The sequence below is a fragment of the Eumetopias jubatus genome, unplaced genomic scaffold, assembly GCF_037043125.1.
Source record: "Eumetopias jubatus isolate StellerSeaLion01/CBP00866 unplaced genomic scaffold, mEumJub1_p1.0 scaffold_8, whole genome shotgun sequence".
Classification (NCBI taxonomy): domain Eukaryota; kingdom Metazoa; phylum Chordata; class Mammalia; order Carnivora; family Otariidae; genus Eumetopias; species Eumetopias jubatus.
This window is the reverse complement of record NW_028274814.1, coordinates 28,260,421-28,272,452: the sequence shown is the minus strand read 5'-3', so window position 1 is coordinate 28,272,452 and position 12,032 is coordinate 28,260,421. Positions and strand designations below refer to the sequence as shown.

General features: G+C 44.1%; 1 protein-coding gene and 1 pseudogene across 1 annotated transcript in view; both read right to left on the bottom strand.

Moving 5' to 3' along the window:
• Nucleotides 1-3,370, bottom strand: part of ITIH5 (inter-alpha-trypsin inhibitor heavy chain 5) — a 77,156-nt gene extending 73,786 nt beyond the window's left edge. The window contains exon 1 of the mRNA XM_028114716.2: nt 3,281-3,370. Coding sequence (XP_027970517.1) covers nt 3,281-3,370 — 90 coding nt within the window. The remainder of the gene's footprint in view (nt 1-3,280) is intronic.
• Nucleotides 3,371-11,307: 7,937 nt separating this feature from the next.
• Nucleotides 11,308-11,433, bottom strand: LOC114217784 (U4 spliceosomal RNA; annotated as a pseudogene).
• Between the last annotated feature and the right edge of the window lie 599 nt (nt 11,434-12,032).

Sequence of the window (12,032 nt, the reverse complement as noted above, 5' to 3'; positions counted from 1 at the left end):
ATGTAAGCTTCAGGATCCCTCACTTGCACAGTCCCTCAACAGTGGCTGATGTCTATGGTGTTTGTCAGCCTTTAAAAAGGTGGCATTTGTTGTGATCTGTTTATCATCCTAAATAAATGTTCTTTTAGCACCTAATTTTTGTGGTCGTAATTTGATATTCTTTCTCTTCAAGAGGGCTCTGCCAATTATGTAAACTTGACTTGCCTCTAAAAACCTAGATCACCCCTGCCAATGAGAGTAACAGTTCTATCTTGCAGATGATGAAACTGAGACCCAGAGAGGTTAAGTCACTTGCCCAGGTACACACAGCCAGTTAGTGCTGGGATGCAGACTGGCTCCACTTGGAGGGCTCTTCACCATATCCTTTATTGCTTCTTACTATTTTTACATAAAGCCACTAGCAAACTCTGTGGGACATTAGGAACACTCAATAATTAGTGGCTATTGCTATTTCATAAATTAAAAACTGCTTTTGTAGTAATAGGAATACAGCCCTATCCTGATATAAGGAAACAATATCAATTTGAAATTTAGGAAACAGATAAATCTGTTAACAGGCTGATTTTATACAACAGACTTCCTTTTTAATATTAATTTCCTGAAAGATTCTTTTAAGGTAATAATACTCTACATGTGGTTGGTGGATCATCTGTATCAGAATTACCTGGGCCCCACCCCAAACCTAATGGATCTAAACTGAAGGGAGTGGGGTGGGGGCTCAGGAGTCTGCATTCTTTTTTTTTTTTAAAGATTTTATTTATTGATTTGACAGGGGAGAGAGAGCACAAGCAAGGGGAGCGGCAGGCAGAGAGGGAGAAGCAGGCTCCCCGCTGAGCAGAGAGCCCGATGTGGGCTAGATCCCAGGACCCTGGGATCATGACCCAAGCCGAAGGCAGACGCTTAACTTACTGAGACACCCAGGGCTCTGAGTCTGCATATTTGATGAGCTCCCTGAGTGTCCTTTTGCATACCAAAGTTTGAAGACCACTGCTGAGAGCAGTCCGTTCCTCTGGGTAATACCTACAAATGGGGTGGAGGGCCAGAGGGGAGGAAGGAACTTGAATTTAAGGTGTTATTAGTAATATTGCCAATTGAAGGTAAGCAACAAATAACAATTGCAATGCAAGCTAATAGGCATGTTCATGGACATTAAAATTTACATAAAATTGACATACTCATTTACATTTATAAATTAAGTCTACATATAATTTTGAAGACCAAAATTATGGAGAATAAGCACTAACTCGATTACTAGGTACTGTTTGAAGTTTCAATCTTCAAGATCCTTTTAATTAAGTAATTTCACCATCTCTATTCTAGAGATGAGTGAACAGAGACTCACAGACAATAAGTAACTCTCCAGAGAGTGCAGGGCCAGGATTTGGACCCAGGAAGTCTGGTTCTGGAGTCTGTGTTCTTAAATCCTACATCACACACACACACACACACACACAGGTTGTTGTTTTTCTTTAACAGAGATGAAAAGGTAAAATTTGCAAATTTTCATAGAATTTCGTATCTTGGGAATTCTGTCTGGGTCATTTTCAAGATGTATAAGTAGTGCTGTGGTTTGAAGGCAGCATGAAATCGCTAAAATGGCCAAACCCATGTTATTCTATGCAGGAAAAGTTTAGTGTTAAGCCTACTTGCACTGGCAGATGTTGGAGCTTTAATCCCTCCTCCTAGCTCATAAACAGAATCCTTGTTTCGGTTCCTCCCACACTTTCCTCCCTCCGCCCCCCCAAAACTTTCAAGCTCTTTACCCCAAATTCCTTCCCTCTGCGCTTCAGCAGCCCAAGCCTGATGGCAAGAGCTAACAGTAAGCACTGACACTGTACCAAGCACTTTAGGAGTATTAACTCTTCAATCCTTAATACTCTATTATTTCCCACAGTTTACAGAATTGGAAATTGAAGCAACCAGTAAATTGCCCAGCATCCCAGAGCTGGACAGAACCAGGAATCAAACCCCGGCCGCCTGACACCAAGCCCAAGCCCTTAAACACTGACGAACACATCTAGCATTTATTGAGCGCCCACTGTACACCAGGTCCTTGACACAAACTAGCAGCTGGCTCCTTAAAGTATGTTCAAAAGAAGCTATATTCCCTGCAATGACCAACCAGAAAGGAAGGCGAAGAGAAATTAAATAGCCTGTCGGGCCACACAACTGTGAAGGGCAAAGTAAAGACCGGTCATTCTTTCTGGATCCAAAGCGGGCACTTTCCCCCCTCCACCTCCCAGCCTCCTGGACTCTGCCCTGGTTATTCCTCCTGACGACCCTATAAGAGAAGTACCATTTCTTTCATTGTGCAGAAAGCACATCCATGTGCAAAGTCAACAAGAGAGTAACCGTCTTCCAGATCTGCTCTTCAAAGCAAGCTGCTAGAAAAGTATGTCTACTGATCTCTTGTTCCCATCGTGTGAAACACGCTTTAAGCTAAACAATTTTAAAAAATAATTTAAATGATACATGTGGAAACAGCACCAGGAGATGTAGATAAGCACTGCCTACTTTAATTGGGACACAGCCATTTCCCCCATAAGGTCTTTACATTGATATTTTTGTCAATTCGTTTCGTATTTTTCAAAAAGCTTTTCTGTTCCTCAGACATGGCAATGCGATTTCATACTTACAAGTTTTTATCCACCTGTGAGGTTAAGCCTTTCAAAACAAACTCCGGCAGATGCACAGAATATTAACTCCAGTAAGTGAGCCCTTGGTTTTTGGTCCTCCCCGACCATCAGGCCACCTTTGAACTGCTAACCCATTGATTAAGAACCTGATGGGAAAGTCGAGTTCCCCTGGTTTTCAGATGGGGAAAGTGGAGGAGAGTTTGCAAGTTCTAGATTGTGCTTTTTTCTCTGAACAGCTAGGAACAACAGTAACAACACACCACCCCATACTTGCATCTTAAAGAAGAAACTTTGTTATTGGCTTGGGGCTCTCTCTCTCTCTCAAAACAGAACACCGCCAACAAACAGGAGCCAAGATTTGGTTCTGCAGAGCTTTCAAGTCCCAGACACAATTCTGCAGGAAAGTTCACCATCCAAACTCTCGCCAAGAGTGACCAACAGATGGACAAGCTTGCAAGCAGAAGGCTGGGGAGCGGAGAGAAGGGGGGACGATGTGACAGGAGGTGGGGGTGATCCCTCCCCTCCCTGCGTCCAGGAGCCATTCAAGGGAGTCTGTCCAACAGCCACGCGCCCGAAGAAAGGCGGCGGGAAGGGATGGCAGTCTGCGCCCCGGGCCATCTGTAGGTCCTCCCAAATCTACTTACTTGTTCCGAAGTGTCATCCCGGGTCCGCGCGTCTTCCAGAGACCCCGCGCAGAGCGGCAGCCCCAAGCACAGCCCCAGCAGCAGGAGCATGGCGGGGCCGAGAGCGCGTCAGTGGCACTGGGACGAGGCGGGACGCGCGCAGGGGACAGCTCCGGGGCGCCTCGGCGGCAGACGAGCTCCGCCCCCCTCCGGGCCCCGCCCCCGCGCGCCCCGCCCCCGGCCCGCCCCGCGTCCACCCGGGGCTCAGTCGGGGGGCCCCCCCCGCCCACCCCCCCGCCCCAGGGAGAGGCCCCGCAGGCCAGCCTCACCGCGACCCCAGCTCGCCCCCGGGTCTCCTCCGCGGCCCGCCCTTCAGCTCCGCCCTCCTCGCCCCATTTCCCTCAGTCGCCTTCTGCCGCCACCCGCCCTGAAGGGCTTGGGACACTTGCCACCCGATGCCCAAATCCTTCTCTCCCGCAAGGTGTGGAATGCTTCTTCTCGGACTAGCTTAAGTTCCTGTGGCAGTAGGATACAGTAGCCAGCCTGACGCGCAGTACACTGCCCACCACCCCCTCACCTGCTCTATATACCACTCCCCCACCTGCTGCGTATACCACCACATCCCCTCACCTGCTATAAACACTACCCCTTGCTTGCTGTGTATACCAATACCCCCCATCTGTTCTGTATACAACCCCCAACCCGCTATATACACCACCTGCCCTCACCTGCTGTATATACTACCACCACCACTCCCCACCTGCTAGCATAAAGCCAACATGAGACCTTCTTACTTCTGCCCAGGGAGCAGCACATGCTTCTTGGCATCCTACGTTAGCGCTTAGAAGCCAAATCAAGGGACGCTAATTAGTAGTTTAATGCAGGAAGTACCAGCAGTGTTGTCCCCTTTTATGCAGTTCTGGCCTAAGAGGGCAGAAAAGGAGAGGCTAGAATGGCACTGCGTAGCAGTATTTCTAAATGAATATCACTGTTTGTTAGTTACAAACCATTGGTGATTATTTCTGTTCTGCCATAAGAATTATTACCTGCCAACCATCCACACGTGGGCTTTTACATCTTGTGTCATCTTTTTATCTGCTAGACACACAGTGTAGCTAGAGCCACTTGTTTATTGCAACTTTCAAAAGCCAATCGCTTCAAAGATGTTTTCTCTGTCTCTATAAAAACTGCATCTAAATCCATGAGCTGAACGATAGTCAGAGACTGGCAACAACCCTGATGGCCAAGAACAGGGAAGTGGCTAACTCAAATAATGGAACATCCATCCTCTGGGATATTATGCAGCCATTAGATAAGAATCACAAGGTCTGTGGAAACATGAAAAATGTTTACAGTGTAACCTAGAGGAAAAAATCAGATTACATAACCATACCAACAGTATGATTATAATAAGGTAAAAAAATACAGACGCATCGACCTAAGAACTAGGGAGAAACCATGCAAAATGAAAAGAATGGGTGGTTAGTTTACAGTGATATTCCTTAAAATATTTTATTTACTCTTACTGAAATGCTGTTCGTTCGACAAAGACATTAAGAAAGGAGGGAGAAACAGGTTGCCACTGTAAAAGAAAGGAAAGAAAATCATTGTCATTAGCAGTTAATCATTTCCAAGCCTAACCACTGACTAACTGAAATACACTCAACCAACAAGAAGCAACAGTAGCTGGTCCAGCGAGGTTTTACAACAAAACCACCAGTAAAGGAGAACTCTGAAGCAGGTCGGAGGATTTTTATTTTCAGTTCTTCGACATAATCTAACCATGAGGTTGCCAATGTACCCCGTACCCAGGCTGACTCTGAAACTTGGCGGCATACGAATCGTGTACACACCCTCTGCTCATTTCTAACTAAGGAGGATAGTCCCGTCTTCTGGAATCAAAGCATGCCTCTTCCCTCCACCCCCCTTAAAGGAAATACCTACCCGTGAACGGAAAGCTGGGTTTTTTGAGAGTGGCCCACAGAACTGGGATCATGTCTCTGTCTTCCCCTTCCTGTTACCCCTCTGCGTCTCAAGTCTCTTTTTGGCCTTCAATCTGCTCTTTTCCCAAATCTTTCCCAACTGGTTTCTGCAGAGGTCTAAGGTCAAGAAAAAGGAGTTTTCCTTTCTTCATCTTGTAGGACTCCGCAATTCTACTGTAGGCCATGGCGCTGGGGCTTATGCTGTTCATTTTGAGGACAGCTTTACCAATTGGATCAGCAATTCCTTGAGCAAAAGCATCTCCCACAACTTCTAGCACTGTGCTAAATATATGGTTAGCACTTAAGGAACATCTGATGAAGGGAATTTGGAGACGGGAGGCCTGGGGGTGGGCGCCTGAGCTGGCTGTGCTGGGGCCTAGGAGGCCTGGGCTGTAGTCCCAACCTGGTCACTATCTAGCTACATGATTTGGGAGAGTTTCCGAAATTCCCAGTGTTGGCAAACGATAATAGATTAGATTTCTTTGTGACTTCTGAGCGTCTGTAGGACTGAATAGGGATGGTCTTTAAAAAGTAGGTAGGTGTAATAAAAATAAGACCCAGTGAAAGTTTTCCAAAACTGTTCACAAGCACGTCATGATGTATAATGGCCTTATAAATAAGTATGAAAAAAATTCACTGTCCCCCAAAAAAGGGGCTGAGGTGTCCCCACACACATTTGTCTTTTGATGTGATGTTTCTCATTTCACCTCCAGAGGAGCTGGTTTTGCCAGTTTGAGACAACTGAGCTCTTAGACCCTCAGAGCTCAAAGCTCAAACCTCGAAAGACTCTAAAGGACATCTAGGCCACTCCGGAGTTTTCCGTCAAGACACCTCATAGGACTTGCCCAGGACCTAGCTCCGTTAGAGACAAATCTCTGGCAAGGCCCCAGGTGTTCACAACGGAATCTAGTGCGGGGGTCAGCAGCAAGGGCTTCAGAGAGAAGGATGAAGAAGAGCTGCTTCACCCAGGTCAGAGAGGCCCTCTATGCCAGCTCTTGGTAGGAAATCTGAAGGGTGGGCCAAGGGTCCCAAAATTTTAGTGTCAGACTCGTTAGAGTTAGGGGCTTTATCCTGCTCTTCCACTTGAGACTGCCAACCGATGGCTAAGCTAGCCAAGGCAGAGACTGAAGAGGAAAAGGTGGGTTGTTGTCCGTTTGTTTTCTTTTTCTCTCCCTTGAATTTGTACCCTGAAGCCCCAGGTTCCTCTGTCTAGCTGTTCTGAGATTCAGGCCCTCCCCAAGTCCTCTGGGCTCCCCCTTCAGTCCCTCCTTTACCCCATTCTCCTTTTTGAATGTCTATGAGGCCGTTGTTCTAATCTGGGCCAGCTATTTCTTCCTTCCCTCGTCTCATATTTTTTTTTAATTTTTTTATTGTTATGTTAATCGTCATCTCATATTTTTATCTACTTATATGGCCTTGTGGGTCTCTGGGACCCCTGACCAACTTTACATAATTGCCACAGTTTCTTACAACCTTGGCTTCCCCACCCCCCCTTCAATCGAAAGGCCTAAGGAGGAAATGGACTTTGGCTCCATATTTCTCAGGAGCCCGGGATATCTTGGGAGTCTAGTTACACCCACTTTTTACCTATTTTACCAACCACTGATTTTTATCCAGGGAGAAGATTTGCAGAAGTAGAAATAGAGAATGCAGTTTTCTAATTTCTTCTGATAATGATTTGCTGAAGTTATCAACTAATCACAAAGTGTAACACATCATATTTTATTTTAATATGGTTTCCCAAACAGCCTCTTGCTCTCTCTTGACCCTTGCTCTTCATGGATTCCTCTCCTTTCTGGAATGCCTCCCACTGGCTCCCCACCCAATCCTGCAAATGTCACTTCCTCCACGGTTCTGGTTAAGTAGGTAAGTGTTATTCATCCCTCTGATGGAGCCCTCATCTCTGTGTTTACATGTCTTTCTCACTAAACCAAGACCCAATGAAGGAAGGCTGCGTGTTTTAGTCATCTTTATATGCTTTGTCAGCATCCAGTATGTCCTCCAAACTTGAGAAATATTTAATGAATAAATAAGGAAAACTCAGAATGGTATGCCTTCCATATTGTGCATTTCACTGAAAATTTGTTTAACACCAGTCTGCGTGGCCAGTGACTGGACACAAGACCACAGAGTACTGACCTCTCTGGAGGTAAATATTTTTAAAGAAAAACATAATACTGACTCCTCAATTGCCAAAAACATTCTAGCCCATAATTATCTACCTTTGTAAGAGCTATTACAAGAACTAGGGGAAAACAAGTGAATTTTAGACCCTCAATATAATACTCTATGGGATGCTCAAACTTCTCTCAGACTATCAAATTCCTGATAGACTTGAATTCTACACGGTGAGGGAAGCAAGTTCTAATCCAACAATTCCCCACTCTTACCTCTATTTTTCTATCCGAGACACCCTTGCTCCTTCGCGGATCTCCCCTCAAAAAATCTGCTTTCAGAGACTGCTACAATCTGTCTCCAAACACACACATAAGAAGCATCTCCCTCCCTTCAAAAATTTTAAGGTCTATATGTAGTAATATAATTTTAATATTCCCTAGGTCCTCAGAAGGCCCAATTAGCACTAATTCTGCCTTATTTCCTCTTGCCAGTTCTTCACTGTTTGGTATTAGCTGTAGGTGGCTGTCTTTATCTTCTATATCTGCATTAATGTGTGATTCAAAGCCAGCAAACAATTCTAGAGAAATATTTGTCACTGAACAACGCTCTGTCCCTGTAGAAATGCTTGTTAAACAGTGAACGATCTCAGTGCAAAGTTAAGAATCATTTTTATTTTCTTTTGGAAGGATGCCTAGAGAAACAAGTGGTATCCTAATTTTCTGGGCTTTAACGTGGGACCACAGAAGACTTGGAATAGCACAGAGGATCCACTGATGCCGTCACGGAGATGGACATTCAGTTCAACCTGCCTCGGTGCCCGATATTAATGCCCCAACCTGCTACTGTCTCTGACTCCAGGGCGTGAAGACAGAGAAGCCAGCGAAACTGCAGTTGATCTACGGGGTGGGTTTTCTCCCTGAAGACGTGCCGGATCCTTTCCAGACAGATGTTGGGAGATGTCCAGAGAACTTTCACTGAAAGCCACAGGTGTGTCTTTGGAAGGCTCTTGGCTAAAACAAAACAGTGTTGGTTTTGTGGTTGATGCCGAGAGAGACGTTGTACTCCATGAATCAGACCTAACAACAGAGCTGTCATCAAGTTCTTTCAGAGGTGCTCATGGGCTTGTTGCCTGCTGGCAAGCGAGAAAGCCTCCTGTCTATGTAACAGATGCACCAGGTTTGGATCTCACAGGTGCGGACTTGCTGAACAAAAATATGTAATCCTTTCTTCCCTACATCTCAAGGTTTTCCCATAGTGAGTTCCCATTCTCTTGCCAGTTCACGATAAGCCATCAATATGGGGGGTTTTTTAATTAAATTATTTAAATAATTTAATAATTAAATTAAATTACTATTGTTTCCTAGTCAATTTAGGGTTCTTTGCCTTCTTACCTATCCATTGGATTGCTTCTAAATTCCATGAAGTCATCAGGGAATGGAGTGGAGGTATAAAGGAGGAGCCCCTGGTCCTTGGTCACCACCTGTGTTATGGACTGAATGTTCGTATCCCCCTCCAAATTAATTATGTTGAAGCCTTAATCCCCAGTGTGATGGTATTTGGAGGTGGAGCCTTCGGGAGGTAATTAGGATTAGATGAGGTCATGAGGGTGGGGTTCCCATGATGGGATTCGCATCCTTATAAGAAGAGCTATGTAAGGACACAGTGAGAAAGCCACCATTAACAAGCTAAGAAGAAAATTCTCACCAGGAACTGAATTGGCTAGCACCTTGATCTTAGACTTCCAGCCTTTAGAACTATAAGAAATAATGTTGTTTCAGCCACCCAGTCTGTAGTATTTTGTTATAGCAGCCTGCTGCTGACTAATCCCACCTATCCATGTTGGCATGCATCATCCCATCTGGTTTAGGACCATATGTCTACCTCTGCGCTGGACTCCACTCAGTGACTCAAGTGCCCATATAGCCTCTGGTTATAAGGTTTATCTCCATCCACGCAAGTCTCCTCCTTCCCCTCCTTCTATTCACAAGGCCCTGCCAGGTCTGCTGACTTTCAGCATCACATGCCTACCATCGTCAGTCACCTAGGGAAACCTAGACTCTTCCTCTCTCCATTAGGACCTCCACTGGACTTACTGAAGAGTTCTTAGACGTGACCCCCAAAGCACAATCCATACAAGCAAAAAATCATTAAATTATACTTCACCAAACTCAAAACTTTTGCTTATAAAAATACCTCACTAAAAGGATAAAAAGACAAGCTACAGACTGGAAGAAAATATTTGCAAATCACTTATCTAACAAACCACTTGTCTGACTTATCTCATACCTAGACTATATAAAGAACTCTCCAAACTCAACTGTAAACAAACAATCCTATTAGAAAATGGACAAAAGACATGAACAGACATTCACAAAGAGCATATATGGATTGCACATAAAGACATGAAAAGATGTTCAATATCTTCAGCTATCAGGGAAATGCAAATTAAAACCACAAAATATCACCACACACCTATCAGAAGCACTACAATAATTTTTTTTAAAAGCTGACAATACCAAATGCTAGCAAAGATGCAAAAAAACTGGATCTCTCAGAATTGAGGGTGGAAATGTAAAATGATACAACCACTTTGGAAAATAATGTGGAAATGTCTTTAAAACAAACAAAACATACATTTACCATACAACCCAGGAATCCCACCCTTACGCATTTATCCCAGAGAAATAAAAACACAAAACCTGTGCATGAATATTCATAGCAGCTTTACTTGTAAAGAAGACCAAAAAAATGGGAGATAATCCAAATGTTCTTCCAAGGGTAAATGATGAAACAAACTATGGTACATTCACCCTCTTGGAATACTACTTTGGCAATAAAAAGGAACAAAGTACTGATACATCCAACATCTTGAATGGATCTCAAGGACATTATGCTGAGTGAAAAAGCCAGTCCCAAAAGGTTGCATACTGTATGATCCCATTTATATGATGTTCTTGAAATAATAAACTTACAGAGGGGCGCGTGGGTGGCTCAGTCGTTAAGAGTCTGCCTTCAGCTCAGGTCATGATCCCGGGGTCCTGGGATCGAGTCCCACATCGGGCTCCTTACTCAGCGGGAAGCCTGCTTCTCCCTCTTCCTTCCGTCCCCCCCCCCCCCCCGCTTGTGGTCTCTCTCTCTCTCCCTCTCTCTGACAAATAAATAAATAAAATCTTTAAAAAATAATAATAAACTTACAGAAATAAAGAATAGTGTCTGCCAGGGTTTAGGGATGTGAGGAGGGACTGGAGGAGGGAGGGACCGGGTATAATTACACAAGGGTAAGAGTTTGAGGCACATCTTTGTGGTGATAGAACACTTCTGCATCCTGGCTGTGGTGGTGGCTACACGAATCTACACGTGTGATAAACTGCAGACAATTGAGCACACACACATATGCACGTAAGACTGGTGAAATTTGTGGAGTACCAATGACAACGTCCTTGATTTTGATATTGTGCTATAGTTATATGAGATCTTACAAGTGAGGAAACTAAATGAAGGGTATATGGATAGACTGTATTATTATTTTTTTTAAGATTTTATTTATTTATTTGAGAGAGAGAGAGCACATGAGAGGGGGGAGGGTCAGAGGGAGAAGCAGACTCCCCGCCGAGCAGGGAGCCCGATGCGGGACTCGATCCTGGGACTCCAGGACCATGACCTGAGCCGAAGGCAGTCGATTAACCAACTGAGCCACCCAGGTGCCCTAGAATGTATTATTTTTACAACTTCCTGTGTATCTATAGTCGTCTCAAAATAAAAGTTAGAAAATAAAGTTTATTACACTCCATGTTCTTGTGAAAAATGGGGCTCTTGGTGGAGAAGGGGCCAGGGAGAGGAGGGAAGGGCCTTTTCCTGCTATTTTTCCAGTAACTCTGTGTGTGTGTGTGTGTGTGTGCACGTGTGCACGTGTGTGGTCTTCTTCTACCTTCTCTATACCATAGTTACCACTTTTATTTTGATCTGTGTAATCAAAAATAGAAAAGAATGTCATCATATCTTGGTTGATTCTGTTAGCAATAATCGCGCCTCAGATAAACCTCATTGGCTACAATACTGCCACTGCGCAAAGCTATCTTGGTTTATTCTATCAACTAGACGTGACATCCCTAGTAGAGGAAACTGTTGACCAATGAAATCCTACTGTACACGTTCGTTTCTCAGCTCTGCCACTGGTTATATAAAATAGGGTATCTTTTTATAAAAATATTGCCATGGTTTTACCACCATTTAAGTGAAAATACCAGTACATGCCCCCTTCTATCAGGAGTCCTGCTAAGATAACTTTATAAACACAAGAGGGAAATCCAACTTGCTTCTCTTAATACAACCATATGCCAACATTACGCTAAGTGTTGTGTATGACATATCTTATTTTCTCCTCAGAACAATCTCCAACACAGATAAAAATATGATTTCATGAAGGTGAAGTAACTTCTTCAGGTGTTGAAAATGGTAGAGCTGGGATTTAATAAATCCATAACTATCCAAACTTTAAAACAGCTACATGGCTGCCCAAAGAAAATGAAAATACGAATTCAAAAAGATGTAAGCGTACCATGTTTATTGTAGTGTTATTTCCAATAACCAAGATATAGGAGCAGCCCAAGTGTCCACTGAGAGACAAATAAAGTAGATGTACTACACACACACACACACACACACACACACAC